The 19,880-nt window shown below is 51.5% G+C and overlaps 1 protein-coding gene across 1 annotated transcript in view; it reads right to left on the bottom strand.

The window, feature by feature from the left end:
- Positions 1 to 19,368, bottom strand: part of ADGRA2 (adhesion G protein-coupled receptor A2) — a 123,544-nt gene extending 104,176 nt beyond the window's left edge. The window contains exon 1 of the mRNA XM_030552149.1: positions 19,130 to 19,368. Within this exon, the coding sequence (XP_030408009.1) occupies positions 19,130 to 19,368 (239 nt within the window). The remainder of the gene's footprint in view (positions 1 to 19,129) is intronic.
- Positions 19,369 to 19,880: the final 512 nt, after the last annotated feature.

Below are 19,880 nucleotides of genomic sequence, written 5' to 3'. Positions count from 1 at the left end.
GCTTGCCCACAGGTCAGCAGTGAGTCGAGGCAGACCCAGGAACAGACACCAGAAATCCTCATTCCCAGCCCCCTCCTCCAAGCAGTAGGCTACACAATACTCCCTTCTAGACAACAAAAAAAAGCTCCAATTCACCTTCTGAGAGGAAGAGAAAAGCCTTTGGGAGGGGAAGACACCTATTCTCCTTCCCACAAAGCACTCTACACACACAGTAATGGGCAGGAGGAGAGAGACATTACGCCAGCCAACAGAGTCTGAACCGCTGTACTGGAGAAGCATTTCCTTTGGGATCACAGACCCAGTTAACTCAGGCGACGCCTTCCTCTAGCTGGCTTTAGAGGTGGAAACTGCCTGGTGGATTCTCCCAAGGAAGCCCCCTTCATAAGCAGGTCTGTGTTGTACCTGGTCCCTGAACTGATGGAGTAACCAGCCATCAGGCAGAGAGTGAATGGCATCTGTGCGTCCTGAAGTCTCTAATTTACAAATGCGAGGCCAAGTTCATTCCCCTCCTTTGCCCCTCCAAGGAGTTCGGTGTTCGGACTGTTCCCGAAGAAACCCCTCAGAGAGCAGGGCCTCTCCTGGACTCCCCAGCCCATCCAAGGGGGACGGCCCATGTTACACCCAAACACCATCAGGGGTCTAACTCCACCACACTGAAGCCAGGAACCAGCGCTAAACCCCAACCCCACAAAGCCTTTCATTCACGAGCACGAAAGGCCTCCAGCAATGAGAAATGGGTGATCGTGCCGATAGGTGCTACCTGCCCAACAGAACGAGAGATGGGGCAAACTGCGCTCTCAGTGACAGTACATCGGCAGGTACCCCTGAGTGTGATTTTGTCATCTGCCTGTGTAACACACGCATGCCTTAAACACATGTGGATTGTACATGCATTCTCACACATCTGCACATGGCATCTAGGAACAGAGTCACGGGGCCCAACAGGCATGTGGGCAGCAGGGATCCAGGCCCTGCCTCTGGCATGACAGTCTGCCTCTCTCTCTGCTCCAGCTGGGCCTGGAGGGAGTGGTGTCTGCATGCAGTCTCAGCGGGAGGAGAGTGAGCAGAGCTTCTCGCCTCAAGAGCCTCCAGGCCAAAAAAACCTCCACGGGACTGCGCGGCCGGGGATTCCATTGCATTGACACAATGGGAATCTCTCCCCACAAAGCCACTTGGTCTGCCAGAGGCGGCTGTGGATTCGGAATTCGTCCTGGCAGCAAAGCATTCATGTGCTTTCTGACGGATAGATTTTAAGACCTGAAAGGAACGCTGTGATCATCGGGTCTCAGCTGCTGCATAACACAGGCCAGAGAATGCCACCCAGTCACTCCAGCGAATGGTCATCTTCACTGCACAGATGGGGACCTGAGGCCCAAGAGATGTTGGGTGTGTTGCCTAGGGGCAGATCTTTCAGTGGGTCTGCTGGGCTCCTAACTCACTGGGGCACTTTTGAAAATTCCACCCAAAGTGACTTGCCCAAGGTCCCACAAGGAGTCTGTGGCAGATCTGGGAACTGAACCCCGATCTTCTGAGTCCAGGACCTTCACCCCAGAACCGCCCTTCGTCTCATTACCCCAACCCTGCCCAGCTCCCTCAGCCACCCACCCCCAAAGAAATCATTGCCTCCATCCCAGTGTGGTGGAAACACCAGAGCTGAAAACCCAGCATCCACCCATAAAAAGACTCACTCTCCTACTCTTACTTAGGATGGGTTGCTTTGCCTCTATCCCTGCCCTCAAGCAAAAAGCCTTCTGCTGTCAGTTACCCTCAGGAGCTCAGGTCTGGATCACGAAGGCAGAATGGGATCAGGGCACCAAGTGTTGGGGTAAGGCCAGCCTGACCCCTCCTGCCTTGCCCACTTCTCACTGGCCTGTCCTCACCAGGAGAAGGGAGACTCGAGCCCTGCTGCATCCACCAAACAGTTACCAGATAGGACAGCAGAGACTTTTCCCCTGGGGCATGCCGAGTCAGCACTCTCCTGATGCGCAGGACAAGGCTGCTGTGGGATGCGCTGTCCCCTGGGCCATGCTTCCCTTGGCAGGTCTTGAGGGGCCGGGTGGGAGGGAAGGGTCCCAGGCCAGTCCACTCTGTACAGAATTGGGTGCTGATGAAAAATGAAACCACACTTTGTATGCATGGCTGTATGGCCTCATTTGACTGGGCTCCTGCTCTCTCTCTCCAGACCCTTTCCTGCTATTGAGTCTTTGTGTTGTTTATTTACTTAGGGACAACCCCTCCCCCCCCCATGGTTTGGCTCCATAATGAAGCAGGGAGCAGGAGAGAGGAAGGGTGTTAGGGGAAGCTGTGCACCAGCTGGGACCAGCCTCAACTGCTTCCAAAGCCTCCTTGCCCCATCAGCACCGTCCCCTCTCTGAGGTGAGGACAAGCGATGGATTGAGGAGGGACGGGGGTATGGGCAAGGGAGACCTCAGAGATGGAAACATCCAGGAAGCTTCAGCAAGGGAAGTGACTTCCCCACTCCCCGTTCCCCTCCCCGCGTTCCCCACCCAGGCTTTGCAGCCTGGTCCCAGAGCCCCTCTTCTCCCAGCTGGCCACATCTGCTCCTCACATATACACACGCTTGGCAGACCATGAAAGCAGGACAGTCCTCCTCCTCCGGACTCGGCTTTGGCTCGGGATGTCACAGGGACCTTCAAAGCAGGGAGTGCAGAAAGCTACCCAACCAAATGTTAACTCACAAGATTCCAACTTACAAGGCCTTTTGCTAAACACATTCACACTTCAGTCTCCTGTGCAGGAGGAGTGGGAAAGGACCAGGACTCTCTGCTCAGAAAGGACAAGGGAACAAAAATATTAAGGCTTTGGAGTGTGTAGACAAAGCAGCATCACAGGGGAGGCACCACAGCTCCAGCTGCCCCGGCTCTGGACACCTGAAAAGCCAAGCCACTCTCTTATCATGAGAGGCAGCATGGTCCTGTGGGCAGGGGACTGGGCTGGGAGTCTCTGTCCCCAGCTCAGCCACTCATCTACTGTGCAACTGTGAGCAAGGCATGGCCCCATCCATGCCTCAGTTTCCCCTCCCACCTTGTGTTGGTCTTGTCCATTCAGACTGTAAACTCTTCAGGGCAGGAATTGTGTGTCTGTTCAGACCCAAGCATAAGGGGCCCAGATCTCAGCGGGGCCTCTTGGCACTAATACAATGTGAGTAATACCTAACACCACCATAAGCATGACAAAATTTAGCGTTTAATACAGTATGCGGGTGCGATGGCTTCTCATTCCCCGCCCTCCCCACCTCACCCTGGGAACACACTGCAGCCACACTACACATTTTAATTGGCTAATTGAGCGAGGGCTGGAAAAGTCTCTATGGACAATGTGGGGATTAGGAATTAAAGCATTGAGTCAAATGGAAATAACTGGCAGCAGCCCAGTGGCAGGCGGGCTCAGGGCACTGGGCAGACAACACTGTCCACGGACAGTCACACCCAGGAGCACTTGACACAGATGTAGCGGCTGTCGGGGATTCCTCCGAGCCCAGAGAGCTGCAGCTTTTGTAAAACACTTGACGCTCCCTAATGTGGAGCGTGTTTGGGGTTGTGTCAAAAACCTGTCGTGCAGAGTCTCCGAGAAGTTCCAGTGGTTTGAAGTTAATAGGACTTAATTGCTGGGTGCCAAGTCCTGCTGCAGCACCGTCGAGTCACTGCTGAGCGTCAACACAGGGGATTTTTTTAAATCACGAAAGACGAGCCAAAAGCAAAGAGGCCAGGTTGTTTTCTCAAGCCCGCTGGAATCCACTTGGATAAACAACGGCACCAGAAACACAGCGGCTAAAACAACAAACTTCCTATGGACCCCACCAAAAAAGGAGGTGGCGAGATGCTAGCCCCCCTCGGTCAGAGCGCGGTCAGCAGGATGGAGACGTGCAGCAGAAAGGCAAATACCATCAGATGGGAGCGCAGTAATAGAGGGGGAGGATTTATGCTTTGCTTTCTAAGTGCATTAATTTAAAGCACATGGCTCCAGAGCTGATGCGTTATGGGCCACTCCCGGCGGGTGGGGGCCGGGGAGAACTCATCGGTTTGCACTGGATGGTCTAAACGCAGGTTTCATGTGGGAGAAAGTTGCCAGGTTACAAGCCTCAGGAAGCAGCAGTGGTATCCCCCAGCACGCCACTCCTCTGGGCCTACCCCCGACCGGGACAGATGATCTGTGCTGGTGGGCCAAAGGGGAGTCCTGTGTTCAGGGCACATTCCTTTCTGAGCCTCTCTCTGCAGAAACGGGTGGACGCTGCCAACTGCAGGTTGGCCATTATGATCTGAAATGGGGGTCAGAAGCCACAGGTCACTAGGGTTTAGACTTGAACTAGTGACGCAATGCCAAAAAGCCTCCGCACCCCACTCTGGGTCCCCTGGTGCCACTATAGCTAAGGGCTAAAATCCCATTGGCCTCATCGTGAACAGGGGCAGACAAATAAATCCAGACTGCCGCCCAGCCAGGGCATGACCAAGTGGCACCCCCTGACCTCACCTCCCAGCCAGCTCCCCCCTTTGTTTTCACAGGTTCAGGGCTCTTCCCTTCACTGCGACATGCCCAGGGCGTTGTCTTGAGGCTCACGTCAAAGCAGGCTATTTTGGAGGCCTGAAAATTATTGTTCCAACACTTGCTTTTGTTAGAACAGGAAAAATAAAATCCCAGAGAGAGTGCGAAATGGCCAGTATGGCGCAGGCAGTAAGACCTCCCCTGACATATCAGATACCTGGGAGGGGGAGGGAGGACTCCCTGCGCCAGCAGAGAATTGGCACGCTGCTGTGAGGTTTCCAGTATTGCCAAAACAATCAGGAGATTGGCTGAAAAAGCAGGAGATTTTTTTTAAAACAATACAAATTGGGGGCTTATTTGCCTTCAGGATTCACCTTTTCCAGCTTTTCGGCACAACCAAGAAAGCCAGAAAGTTACGGGGGGGGGGGGGGGCAGGGGAGAAGAGAGAGAGAGAGAGAAAGAAAAGAAAGTTGAGATTCTCACTTAATCACCTGACTCCAGGAGATAGGGCTTTAAGAAAAGCAATCAAATATCTCAAAACTCACGATCAAACAAGGACAGCGGGCAGCACTGGGTATCCAACCATGCTCAGAGCCCTGGCAGAGGTCATCCCACTGGGAGGCTCCATACTCAAGTCTGTCACTTTATCAACTATGCGAGGGAGCAAAGTATCCTGAGTCAGGACTCCAGGGTTCTTCTGCAACACACTTGCTGCATGCTCTTGGGGAGATCACATTATCGATAGTGCTCAGTTCCCTTGCTCACAGTAAAGCCCTTGGACAGACTGAGATGAAAGGGGATGCTAAGGGCACAGTATTAGGTGTTTCAGCCCTCTATGCTCTGACAACGCCCATCTGCTTTCCTAGACCCTGCCTGCATTACAAACAGAGTCACGGCTGAACACGGTCTTGTTCTCGCCTGTGTGGAAAACACAACCTCCAAGATGCCTGTTGCCGCCCAGCCAGTAACCAGCAGCTAAGAGAGGCCGAGGTGTTTCCCCGCTCCTGCAGCACTTGCCTACATCTTGTGTGTCTCGTTAAGGGAAAGGTGATCCAGATGTGCCCAATTCGGGGGAGGAAGGCGAACAGGTTTTATGTGGCGGCAGGTTTACACCGGGCTCGGGCCTGGACTGCTCATTTGGACAGCTGCTCGTTCCTCAGACGAAAGCAGTAATGTGTAGCGCTGGGGCAACTCCTAAAGCAAGAGGGTGGGGAAGGGGGAACCTAGACTGTCCCATCAACAGACCCTATAAAAACAGGATCAGTGGCCATGTCATTCATGCCCCCAGAAGGAGGAAGAGTTGAAATGAAGGTTAGGAACAAGAACAAAACAAAAGAGAAGAGTAAGGGAGCAGGGGTGCAAATGGTCTGGAGCCTTCACCATGCCGACGGCTCTCAGGCCCCATGACCCACCCGAGCCATCCCTCTCACATGCTGCTTTGCAGAGCACTCCCTGCAGAAAGCTCCGCGCCAACACGTGCTGATGGCTGGATCCAGCATGCAACCCTCAGCAAGCTCCCCAGTGCTGGAGAAAGACAAGGGGATGCTAATTCTTATTGCACAACAGGTTCTGTGCTTGGAGCACGGGCCTCGTTCTCTGTCTTGCCTCCCACCCGGCCCCTATGGCCCATGCCGTGCTGCTCTCAGATTCCCTTCCCGGCTCCATTGCTGGCAAAGGATTGGGACCAGCCAGTAGGCAGCTAGCCATCCCACCTGCCGCTGATTCTAAGACAACAGTCCTTGGTTTTGAGCACTGTGTTAAGAAGGGAGCGAAAAAACACTCACGTCTGCCTGTGTCAGGCCACTGATGGCCTCCAGCACTCCTTGCGGGCACAACTTCCTGTTTAACTGCCCACTCGTTTCAAAAAGCAAACCGCATCCTGGTTCAAAGAGGAATAAAACCGTGTGCAGGAAAGTCCCATGTGTGCGTAGGACTGAGGGATGCTTGCAGGGTCACGCGGAGAGGGTGTAGATCTCTCTAGGAACGGATGGCGGCTAAGTGCTGTCTGAGCAGTTTGGCCTAGCTCCACTCCATCACTGACGTGTCCTGAAGTTTTCCAGGCCTGGCTGGCAGCAACAGGTGTCCTGAGTGACCTATGGAGTCCCTCCTGCTTGGCCTTAACATCACTTTAGTTTACTCCCTTTGCCACACAAACCTGGAGCACAAAGTGTCAGCTGCCAGCTCACATTTCAGGAGCTCGGACGGAGCCACAGCAGATCTTGGGAGAGGGGAGGAGAGCACCACAGCAAAGCCAGCTGCCCTCTGCAGCTGTCCCCAGAAGCTCCTAACAGGACGAGACCGAGGCAGGGCCTGGGACTCAAGCTGCGCATTTCAGGGTGGCTTAGGAATGGCCCTGGTGCAGCCGTTGCCAGAGGGATGAGGTCATTTCTAAATTATGTGGGACATAGCAATAAAATAAGGAACAGCCAATATTTTCAGCCAAAGTGGATCAAAGTAGAACTCATGGTGATGGGCAAGAAATTCACTAGCTACATGAGCCCCGAACTCAAGAGGTGCTAGAGGACTATCAGGGTGCTGCTCAATCTCTTACAGCAAGGTGTGTTATCGACCACATGCTCCCCAGCGCGTCACCTTATGACCAAATGCCCCATGAAATAAACTTGCCACTGCTTCCCCTTGGGAGGCTGATCCCCAGCTTGACACATCAACCCTCCCTCCCATCACTACCAAGCTTCTGCATCCAAGATGCTCTTGCCCTAACCAGCCTGCATCAAGCTTTGGGACAAGTCACGCACAGGGACTGACAGCAAACGCAACATGACCCGTGCAGGGCGTAGTTCCATGAGAGAGGGAAGCAGCAGAGGCATTCACAATGGATGGACAATGAACAAATGGGCACAAGACACTGCTGGAATGGGGCAGCTAGCTCCCCTTTTCAATCCAACCCAGGGATTACGCACTAGATTACAGCTAAAGGGATTTCACTGGCGGATACAGAACAAATGATTCAGCCCTTTCCAGCAGCTGCCCTAGGACAAGTGCAGTGCCTGTGCACCCACCACTCCTTTAGGGGAGCAGGAATCCCCTTGCCATGCTCTGCAGCAGCCCTGTACATTGCTGCAACAAGACCCAAGGTGGAAGAGCGGGTTGGAGGCTGATGGCTGAGCCTGCTCTGAGATGAACCACTAGAAACTGCACTAGCTGCTGCCGGGAACCTAAGATGTAAACAGGCAAAGGCTCTTGGAGAGTCACCTTGGGAATATCAATATAATCCTCCAGGGCCCTCCCTGCACCAAAAGAAACAAGCGTCATTAGCTGCTAGTCCTCTCCCACTTCCCCGGAGCCATGTGTGAACGGCAGCTGGCGCTGCGCTAGAGGAGAAATGCCTTCACATCAGCACCCAGGAGAGTCTACTGCTGGCGAGAAAAGGAGCTCCCCTGGACCCTGCCACAATTGGCTGAGCTGGACGTAGAGGTTCTCTTGCTCCAGGCCTCACGCTGGCCCTTTGCCTGGGGCGAGCAGCATGCCAGGGGACTGGCTTTCCAGGAGAGAGAGAGACCAGGCAGGCCCTCTCCCCGCCTGGACCATACCCCAAGGGGCAGCTGATGATTTGCTAGCCCAGCCTCCTCCCAGTGTTCACGTCACAGAACCCAAATACTTGGCACCTTGGCTCCCGAGAGCTAGAATGTGTCCATCAGCCGAGAGTCTCTGGGGGAGGTGGCCAGGTTGATGTACGGTGCAGACAGAGATGGGGGCTGCCTACCCCCTCTAACACACTAACCGAGGCCTGGGTAGTGGTTTGGTTTCGGACACCGCTCATTTTCAGCCCCTGTTCAGGTGCCAGCACCCACTGATGGACCCAGCACCAGCGAAAGCCCCTGTGGCTCAACCTGGCCCTTTCTGGTCAACAGCACGATCGGGTGTGGCCTACCAGCACTTCTCCAGGCCCAGACCTAGGCAGTGTCACACTGTGAGGGTACAGCTCAAAAGGGTTAGGAAGGGCAGAAGAAACCCCCAGCCTGTAACCATTCAAGCACCACTGCGTGCTGCAAAGCAGGATGCACTCTCCGCATGCCAGGCCCTCCACCTGCAGCAGTGAGGAGCTGGGCTACAGACCGACTCAGCCCAGCAGCTTCTACCGAACATGGGCATTACTCAGCCCTCTCGGGGAACCCCTACAGCCTGCTCTGCCTGAGCGCCGGGGGGCAAAAACAAGGCTAGGAAGCTACAGGCTCTACCTGCCTTGGAATGCTCTGCAGAGGCTCGCTCCCGCCAGCCAATCATGCTCACACCAGGGATGATCAGAAACACATGGGGAAGGAGCAGCTGCTCTGGGGCGAAAGTCAACATCCTCCCAATGCTGGAGTGGGAGGAGAGCTTCCCACTGGGCACCTACACAGGCATCCTTCATTCGTGGGGTCTATTCCCAGCTCGGCCACTGACCAGCTGTGGGTCCATGGTGAGTCACTTCCCCTCCCCATCTGCAGAACAGGAACAGCAGCACTGACCTACTTTTGTGAAGCTCTGAGATCTATCTTTCATACTTATCTGATGCACTATCCTCACTACACTCCTGTGAGGTAGGGCAGTGCTGTTTTCCCCCATTCTACAGAAGGGAAATGCAGGCACACAGAGGCCAACTGATTTCCCCAAGATCACACAAGGAACTTGTAAGAACATAAGAATGACCATATAGGGTCAGACCAATAGTCCAGTTAGCCCACTATCCTGTCTTCTGACAGTGGCTGGTGCCAGACGCTTCAGAGAGAATGACCAGAACAAGCAATTAGCAAGTGATCCATCCCCCGTCGTCCAATCCCAGCTCTAGCAGTCAGAGGCTAGGGACCACCCAGAGCATGGGGTTGCATCCCTAGCGATTGATGTACCTATCCTCCATGAATTTATCCAATTCTTTTTTGAACCTAGTTATACTTTTGGCCTTCACAACATCCCTTGGCAATGAGTTCCACAGATGGACGGTGCTTTGGGTGAAGAATACTTCCTTTTGTCTCTTTTAAATCTGCTGCCTATTGAAATAATCAGGTCTCATCATTCGTGTGTTATGTGGAGGGGTAAATAACACTTCACTGTTCACTTTCTCCTCACCTTTTGCGATTTTACAGACCTCAGTCATGTCCCCTGTTAGTTGTCTCTTTTCAAAGATGAACAGTCCCATCCTTTTAATCTCTCCTCATATGGAAGCCATTCCACACCCCTAATAATTTTTTGTTGCGCTTCTCTGTGCTTCTTGCAATTCTCATTTTTTTTGAGACAGGGTGACGAGAACTGCATGCAGTATTCAAGGTGTGTGTCTATTATGGATTTTAGCATTATGATATTTTCAGTCTTATTATCTATCCCTTTCCTAGCGGTTTTTAACGTAAATTTAGCTTTTTTGACTGCTGCTGCACACTGAATGGATGTTTTCAGAGAACTATCTGGGTTGACTCCAAAATCTCTTGTGAGTGGTAACAACTAATTTAGACCCCAACATTTTGTATGTATAGTTGGGATTATGTTTGCCAATGTGCATTCCTTTGCACTTATCAACACTGAATTTCATCTGCCATTTTGTTGTCCAGTCACCCAGTTTTGTGAGATCCCTTTGTAACTCTTCGCAGTCTGCTGTGGATTTAACTATCTTCAGTAATTTTGTATTGTCCGCAAACTTTGCCACCTCAGTGTTCACCCCTTTTTCCAGATCACTTATGAATATGTTGAACAGCACAAATCCCAGTACAGATCCCTGGGGGATCCCACTATTTATCTCTCTCTACTATGAAAACTGATCATTATTCCTACCCTTTGTTCCCTGTCTTTTAACCAGTTCCTGATCCATTAGAGATCCTTCCCTTTTATCCTATCACTGCTTACTTTGTTTAAGAGCCTTTGGTAAGGATCTTGTCAAAGGCTTTCCACTATGCACACTCGATCACCCTTGGCCACATGCTATTTGACCCACTCGAAGTCTAATAGATTGGTGAGGCATGATTTCCCTTTATAAGAGGCACGTTGACTCTTCCCCAAAATACTGTGTACATCTATGTGTCTGATAAGTCTGTTATTTACTATAGTTTCAACCAATTTCCCAGTACTGAAACAGCCTGTAATTGCCAGGATCGCCTCTGGAGTATGTTTAAAAATTGTCTTTACATTAGCTATCTGCCAGTCATCTGGTACAGAGATGGCTCAGCTATATTCACCTCTTGGACAGATCCTGTGTGTCACTTAGGACTAAATCAAGAATTCTCTCTCCCCTTATGGGTTCTAGGACTAGCTGCTCCAAGAAGCAGTCATTAATGGTGTCTAGAAATTTTATCTCTGCATCCTGTCCTCAAGCGACATGTTCTCAGTCAATATAAGGATAGCTGAAATCCCCTGTTATTGTTGACTTTTTGTTTTTGTAGCCTCTCTGACCTCCCTGAGCCTTTCGCAATCATAGTTTCCCTCCTGGTCAGGTGACCAACAGTATATTCCTACGGCTATACTCTTATTGTTCAGGCATGGAATTTCTGTCTGTAGCAATTCGATGGTACTGTGTGAGTCATTTAAGATTTTTATTGTATTTGACTCTATGCTTTCTTTCCCATATAGTGCGACTTACTCTGTCATTCCCATATATTTTGTACCCTGGTATTACCGTGTCCCATTGACATTCATCGTTCCACCAAGTGTCAGCAATGCCTGTTATAGCTATATCCTCATTTAATACCAGGCACTCAAGGTCACCCATGTTAGTATTTAGTCTTCTAGCATTTGTACATAAGCACTTATGACATTTGTCAATATTTAGTTGTTTGCCTTCATGTGATATAACTGAATAGAATTCTTTTTCATCTGCTTCTCTTTAGTTCCTATCTGTACTTTATCAACGTCCATCCTCCCCTCTTTATTAGGATATGAAGTATCCCTGTTAATAAATCCTCCCCTAAGAGATGTCTCTGTCTGAACCCCTTGCTTCCCTGCATCTCTTGGCTTTCCCCCAGCCCTCAGCAGTGGAGGAGGGACTTGACCCCACGTCTCCCAAGTGCTAGGCTAACATCCTAAGCACTGGACAATCCTTCTTCAGATCCTCTGGTGACAGAGCACTGTACGGTCTGTAATCATACTGTGGGTCCGTCTGTGTCTCAGCGTGTCTTGGAGAGCTCAGTCTCTGGTTCATTGACTCCTCACTGCTGTTGGCAAATCTGCCAACCAGAGGGCCAATTAGTGCCAGCTGTGGTGGCATTTTCGCTTGTCCTCTGGGAGATGGGCCGAGACCCACCAAAGCGGTTTCACACAGGCACAAACGAGACATGAGGCAGGAACAGACTGCAGTCACTACCAGCTTGGGCCAGACTCAAACCAGAAAAACTAGGCAGGGAAATGACTCTCTGGGCACTACTGTGCAGAGGAACTCTGTGCGGCACCAGCCCAGCATGAGCCTAACAGCTTGCACTCAAACCCACTGGCAGAGCGGTTACGTGTGCCAGAGATCAGAGCCACTCAGCAACCCCATCTTGAGCAGGTCTCTGCTATACAGGGGACGGACGTGATGACTGTGAGAAGACCCCCTGAGGTTGATCTCAGAGAGGGGTCACGACAGTTGCTGGCCAAGACATTTCCTAAGAAAATGGAAGCTTGTTCAAATACACATATAATACCCCTCCTCCAAAGACCAGCCTTCCTCACACTCACCTCAAAGGGGTCTAACAACTTTGGCCTGCTCCAGAGACGTGTCCTCTTTACACCTTGGGCAGGCACTGGAGGCCAAGGAGGAAGCCGGCAGAATGAGCCCTCACATCCATATGTGCTCTACCATGCAATCTTCTTAGTTCCAGTTCCCTAGCCTTGCCATGATTAAATCAGCGTGTGAGCCGCCAGAGTCTCTCTGCCTTTGGGAGACGATTTTTTCAAAGAGAAGAAGGGGGGAGAAGGAGGAAAAAAGCTGCCACAACTGCAGCCCAATAAATAACAAATAAGAGGCTGAAAAGAGTTTGAGAAAGAAACCATCTGCGAGGCCCAGGATAAACAGGTCTCAGCCAGGGCAGTTCAAGTAGAACTGGAAATTGGTCATAAGTCGAAACCCTATATTCCCCCAGACAATATGCAATTTTGGTGCAATCAAGCTGTGCACAGAAATGAGGCCTGCTCTAGAATTCCACATCTGGAAGAGGTTTGGACTCCTGCATGTGTAACAGCAGGGTTGGCTGTGGCCTAACACGGCTATCTGTGTCTTGTTAAGAATACAGTACTTTTTCCATTAGGCTATTAGCACAGAGGTCATTCCAAGGGGGTGGGAATTAAAACCTTATTAATACAGGTCTGAAAGGGCCCCGTCACCTCGCAGCGCCTGACGAACATCAGAAGTGGCACGAGAGGCAGAACTGCATTCTCTCTTCACCCACATCCCCCAGATGGGGCGATGTGTGGCCAGACAGAGCAGAACCCCAGGTATGGGTGTGCTGGACTTTATAACTGAGCAGCGGCATTCACACCATAAACTATGGCTGCAAAAGAGGTACCAGAAGCCCAGTTTTTGATACACAAATATCAGTCAAGTCTGGTTGCTCCTGGATGATCTCACTCACAAAACCCTCAAAGAGTCTTCTCATGCATCTCCATTACCATGTACCAGAAAGGGCAGGGAGGAGAGAGAGAAACTCTGCTTCACTGGGCTCCCCTGCTTGGAATCTAATGCACGGGAGTTAAATTGTGAAACCAGATTATAGTAACATAGGCATGGACCATCATGAGCAAACAAGCGGTTTCCCTAGAGAAGTTCTGGGAAACCCACAACTTGGGCCATTTCAAATAAGTGACCCATGCAGGAAGAATGCATTTTAGGGAACCCTCCAGCCGTGTCCCTAAGGAAAGGAAAACAGTCTGGCGAGCCTGGAGTGTTTCTTCCATTACTAATCCACAAGGCTGCAGCTTAGATAATGGCTCTTTGTGCCAACCAGAGTAGCTGTAAAAGCCCCAAAACATGCCACAGACCAACTCATATGGCACACACAAACATGCATGTGTGCACCAATACATGCAGGTTTGCAAGGGCAGGTGAGAGACAAACATAAACAAGTGCTAACTGGCAACTTTTGTTCATACTGCACTAGGATATTAGTGGCCTAATACACCTTCCCCCTTTGTACACTTCCCCCAGCATGTGAGCATGCCTGACCTTGGGTCCTGGGTGCTAGAGAAGAACATTAGCAGAGGCACATTCTAATGGCTGCACGCTGAAGAAATTGCTTTTTTTTTTGCAACAACAAAGCACAAAAGCTCTAACCAGAGCCAACAACATCCCATACCTGCAGCTGTTCCATTTCCTTAGAAATTGACTCCAGGTGACGGAGTTGCTTTGGCAAGAGGACGGAACCAAGCCATGCAGAATGTCATGCTAAGATAGCTGTGGCTATTTAAGACTTGACCCTGTGAGATACTGAGCAACTTCGACTTCCACAGCCTTCAATGGGACTGGAGGGTGCTGGGCACCTTGCAGGATCAAGCCCTTAGCCATGCTGCTCCCCTGGAGTGCAATGGTCTGCATAGAGCCTCCCGGGCACAACGTGAGGACTTCAATCAAATGGCAAAGCAGACAATCCCCACCACTCAGCATCCCTGGTTCTCGGCAAATCAGGCCTCTTCCTTTGCCAGAGACACTCCACCACATGGAGTTAATTTCTGTAGTTAAACATCTGCTGGCATTTCACTGGTTTTGCTTCTATCTATTTGCGTAGCACCGATCCCCATGGGGGAGCTGGATGCAGAGAAAATGAGCTGTACTTTCTCTAAACAGAAGGCTTTCCATGAGCATCAGCCATGCATTATAGACACAGCAGGAAAATACAAAACGTGGATTCTGATCCTCTCATCCACATCACTCATGCCACTATGGAAAGAGGCTGCCTAGGCTGGGGTTTAATCCATGGAGGTCAACCCTCCAACACCTGATGGAAGGCTTTAGAGGTGGCTCTGCCTCTGTGCCTGGTTCTCTTTAATCCTGGTTTCCATTACTGGACACATTCACATGGAACCAGGATCTTGGATGCACTGGCTCTTATCCACCACTGCTGCTGCTTATTTTCGCCATGCCTTCCCTCTGGCTGCGGTGGGGAGAACTGTGATACCAGCAAGGAGTCTCACTTGAGGAGTGAATAAGCAGCCGCGACTGCTGAGACTCTGAAGCCACAAAGATCTTGGCTCCATCAAACACCCCTAGCGGTTTAAAAGAAAAAAAAGAGAGAGAGAAACTCAAAACACAAACCATCAGGGCTTTTACAACATCACAGGCCATGTTCTGGCTGCGGGTCATGCACACGCATGGGTGCTCCCCACTCTGGCTGCAGCTCAACATGCTGGTCTCCCCCAACTTCCACAGGCAGGCAGAACAGCAGAGGAGTGATGCACGGTGGGGCAGGAAGCGTGCTCCATGTGTTTTAGCACGTACCACCCTGGCCAGGGCCCATGCACCCCTGTGCCATACCAGTTACATCACTTTCTGGCAGGAATAACTTGCTTGGGCACAGAAGCTAGACAGAATTAGGGCTGGTCGTTCAGGCCTAACATGTCCCTGTATTCTGGCCAGACCTGAAGACGACTAGAATTAGGGCCCTACTTTTAAGTGCCAAGTGTTATCGTTATTGTTCTAAACAAAATGTACCTAAACATTTCCCAGGAAGAATCAGCTGCTCTACAACTTTATCTAAAGAGTCTCTCCTGCAGAGTTACTCAGGAGCTTTGCCCATAGATCTTCCCCTGTCAGATCCTTCAGAATGGGTTTGAAGTGCAACTATTTTTTCAGCAGTACCACTCGTTGAGAAATAGACATTAGTCACGTTGCTAAATGCAGGACTGGAAGGCGTTCAGATATGACAGTGATGAGAGCAGCGTTGAGTACCTACAGAGAATGGAACGGATGCCCTGTGACTCTCAAGGGCCAACTGCTGCTTTCCTACTTTAAATCCAACGGAAGACCAAGCCACTACGCCTCGTAATCTAAACGGGCCGCTCATCAACTAGAAGCCTCTGGTTTTGATTTTTCCATCTGGAAAAGGTTTAGAATAAATCACGTTTAGTGTTGGACACTAAAGTCTGGGGTCACCGAATATTTGTAGCTTTCTGCCTGTGTTTGTCAGTTTCATGTCAGATTTGAGTGGTGCCCCTTAATGTTCATTGTATGGTCAATCGAGCTTTGCTACTTTGCATTGCGTGCTGTCTCTGTATAACCCTATCAGCAAATGAGCTTCTCCCTCCAAGAGCCAAATTACTGAAAATTAAGCAGCAAATTAACTAGCAATGTTAAATCAGTGAAAGACAGACTTCAAAATGCCCTTTCTGCTTTCACCGTCCCCGCCACTCAGTGTGGTTTGGTTCTTTCCTCCTATACAGCATTTCAGCAGCAGCTAATAAAGTCCGTTAGCCACACATCCAAGCCCCAGTTCAGCAAAGCATCAAAGCAAGTGTTTGTGTGTTTTGTTGAATAAGCCTGGACTAATGAATCAGGGCCCTAGTGCATATTTGGAAGAGACAGGGATGTAAATTGAAAAAAAATGTAAAAATAAAAAGCAGTTTTCTCTGGGAAGTGAGAAGAGTGATCAGATGTCTTAACAGAATTTCTGAGTTATGTATGGTGGTAATTAAAGGAGAGAGTAGATTACATATGGCAGGTATCACTGTTAATTATAAAACTCACTAGTTTTATTGTTTTGGGACTATTTACAGTGGTATTATTGTAGTTACATCTTTTAGTGTTGTCTTTGTGGGAAGATTTTCACAGTGCCAAAATAGGTTATCTATGTGTACACACACACGCAGGCACACCCACTGGCCAAGATTTCCAAAAAGGACTAGAAAATCTGGATGCTTCATTTTTCTGGAACCCAGATTGAGATCTCTGAAAGGGACCTGGTTTTCAGAAAGCCCTGAATACCCACACTCTGAGAATCAGACCCTTTTAAAGCAATACAAGCTGGGTACATGAAATCACTACTTGCTTTTGAAAATCTTAGCCAATATGTCAAGTATGCTAGAGCACAGGCTAAAATATGGCTGGGGGGATAAAATGTACTTTATGAACAGAACCCCAAACGTGTCAGGCGCCAGAGTGCAGTAGGCTTGCTTGCTAGGGTAACCCCACCCTTTCTGAACTTGAATGATCCGCACAGCCACTGCACGCACATGTCACGGCTTTAAAAACAAAATTCCTTATTTTGTAATTAAAAAACAAACTGATAAGTACACCACCACTACATACCAACAGCCTTAACAAAAATTGACGCAAGAGTAAATCCAAACCAGAGTTAAACACAGAACAAGAACATTGCTTGGCTTTTTAAAAATGGCTCCACTGCCTATATGCTGGAGCTCAGAAAACATGCCCCAGTCCTACAAACACTTATGCAAGTGCTTGACTTTATGCACTGCAAATAGTCCCGTTGATTTCAATAGGACAATTCACAATGCATAAAATGAAGCACACACCTGCAGGTGCAGGGACTCAATGCATGTGCTTAACATCACACCCTGTGAGCAGTCCCAGTGAACCCTGCTTACTGCCTGTATGGCTAAGCAAGTGAAAAAGCCTTGGCAGGATCGGGCTCCAGATGAGCATAAAGTAATATTAACATTGCCTCAACTGACAAAGTGGGGTTCCGAGGACTTTTAAGACAAGTTTCAACTGTGAGACCTCTTCTGTGCATACAAACCACTGAAAATCAAGTGTTACAATGAAAAGACAGATGGAACTTTTAAAAACTTTCCCTAATTTACATTGCCAGATCAAACTGAGGGGAAGGGAGCTATTTTAAGAAACCTGTGCTTTATTATTTCCAGTGGAAACAGTTGTTTTCAAACAAAAGCTCTCTGTGTAAAGCCCCAGATGTTGGCAAAGGAAAAGGTGGAAATGAAACTGACTATAAGCCAAAGTGAAACTGATTTCACTGATTTTCAGGCCAGGCCTGCACTAGGAACTTTTGCCAATACAGACCAGTAGGAAACGAGACCCATCCTGATTCAAGCCCCACTGAAATCAATGGGCCTCTTTCTTCTACCTTCAGTGGACTCTGGATCAGGCCCACAAAGAGAATTTTTTTTTTACAGTCGTGACCATGCCTATCTAGCCACTTCCATTCTTCCAGTCTTCTTGAAGACTCTGTCTGACCTGATACGAACAGGGCTGAGAATGGACAGACCGTATTCTAGTGAGTGGTGCTAATGAAGTCAGTGGAACTATTGGCCTGAGCACAGGCTGTGAGACTGGGCCCAACGAGCGCACCAAGAGTGGCACACTTGGAAGTCGACAAGACCAAGACACAGTTGGAGCCCGAGTTGCTGCCCATGGGTTTTCTGTCCTCCCTGCCTGATGCCTTCTTCCATGTCACAGATGTTCTAGGAATGGCCCCCCACGCCCCGGCTGTGCTTATGCAAATTTTCCACTGGTGCACACTCCGCCATTGGGCGCACTCAGACCCCATGGCGGCTAGAACGCTGACAGCACCAGCTCCCATTGTCACCCCCTGGGTAGAGCTGTGATGATGGGAGATCCTAGGAAATCATGTCTACTGATGTACACACAGGGTCTCTGTGTGCAAGGCTCCCACGCACAGCCTCCTCGATTCACCTCACCTCCAGTGCAAGTGGGCCCTAGTCCCGCAACCGAAGTCATCATCATCCCAATCACATGCCTGAACTCTCAGCCCCCTTCCTCCCCCGCTCCCCCAAGGCAGGGGCCTGGGCTGGTCATTATGTGGTTTGGAAGCCGCGCCTGCTTACAGCCCTCAACAAACAAACAAACACTTCCCACCGTCCCCTCTGGCCAGGGAGCGCTGGACCCTGGGTTCCAACAGCCCAGCAGAGTCTACACACAGGAAAAACGTCTGGCCTAAGGGAAGTGAAGTGACTGGTGGAAAAAAGGGAGATGTATGTGAGAGTTGGGGGGGGGCAAGCGGAGGGGCTGGCAGAAGGAGAACTTTGGGGGTGTTGGGAGCAGTCACTGGGAGGCACTGGGTGAGGTGGTGGGGGAATGCAGAGAGAGGCACAGGGGTAGATAGAGGAGTCATTCTGGGTGTGTATGGGGCAGGTAGGAGGAATCAGGGTGGGTGCTGGGGGCAGGCAGGAGAGATCGATCGGTGGCTGTTCCGGCAGTAGTTCTCACACTTTTATACTGGTGACCCCTTGCACATAGAAGACCTCTGAGTGCAACCCTTCTTACAAATTAAAAACACTTTTTAAAAATACATTTAACACCATTATAAATGCTGGATGCAAAGTAGGGTTTAAAGTGGAGGCTGAAAACTCACGACCCCCATGTAATAACCTCATGCCCCTTGAGGAGTCGGACCCACAGTTTGAGAACCCCTGTGTTAGGGGGATGGTGGGTGCTGGGGAGTAGGTAGATAGGGGCACGCTGGATGTGGGGTTGGCAGGGGGAGTCACTCTGGGTGCGTAGAGAGCAGGTATGGGGGGGATTCATGCTGGGGGCAGGCAGGGGGAGTCCGCGGCTGTTAGAGGTACGGACAGTGGGTGATGGAGGAACCAGATAGGGGGCATTGGGTGCTGGAACAGGCAGCGGGAACCAGGGGCTGTTGGGTGCCGTTGGGGTGGGGGGTCCCGGCAGCCGGGACTGTCGCTGCCCACCCGCCCGCCGCGCCCCCAGCGCCCAGCCCAGCCCGCGCTCGCTACTCACAGGGTGACCGTGGTGTTGGGCAGCAGGCGGGGGTCGGGCGGCTCGGGCAGCTCCTCGGCGCTGCAGATCACCTTCCTGCGGGCCGCGCCGGGCAGGCCCAGCCCCTTGGGCCGCTCCCCCACGCACTTGCAGCGGGGGGTCTGCGCGGGGCAGCTACGGGCGCCCCCCGCGCACAGCCAGGCGGCCAGGCAGAGCAGCCCGGCCGCGCAGCGCATCCTGCGGGGCGGCCCCGAGCCCATCAGCCCATCCTCGCCGGGCGCCCCCGAGCCACGAGACGCCGCCCCCGGCCGGGGCTCCGCTGGAGGAAGGGCCCTGGGCGCACAGGGGTGCGGGCCCCCTAGAGCCAGGTCCCGGGCGCAGCCATGCGCAGGGTCCCGGCTCCTTCCCAGGGGCGCTCCGCCCTCAGGCCCCCCCAGAGCCGCCCCGGCGCCTGGCTGCCTCCCGCGACTGCCCGGTGCCCTGCGCAGCCCGCGGCATGGTCAGGGGGCTCGGGCTCCGCGGCTGCCGGCGGGGAAGTGTCCGGCCGCTGCGCTCGGGATGGGACCTAGCGGTTTCTGCGGCTGCCACTCGGGTCCCTCCCCTGCTCCGCCAGGCCCGGCTGCGGGGCCCTAGCGCCGCCCGGCTCCGGGAGCGCCCAGCCCGGCCCCTGCTCGCCTGCCCCCCACCCCACCACTTCAGCCCACCGAGCCCCTGGGCTCCGCCCCCGCCCCTACGGCCCGTGCGCCCTCCCCAAACCTCCAGGGTTCCTCCG

Source organism: Gopherus evgoodei, chromosome 2 (genome assembly GCF_007399415.2).
Source record: "Gopherus evgoodei ecotype Sinaloan lineage chromosome 2, rGopEvg1_v1.p, whole genome shotgun sequence".
Lineage (NCBI taxonomy): Eukaryota > Metazoa > Chordata > Testudines > Testudinidae > Gopherus > Gopherus evgoodei.
The sequence above is the reverse complement of the archived record's forward strand: the minus strand, read 5'-3'. Positions and strand labels throughout refer to the sequence as shown.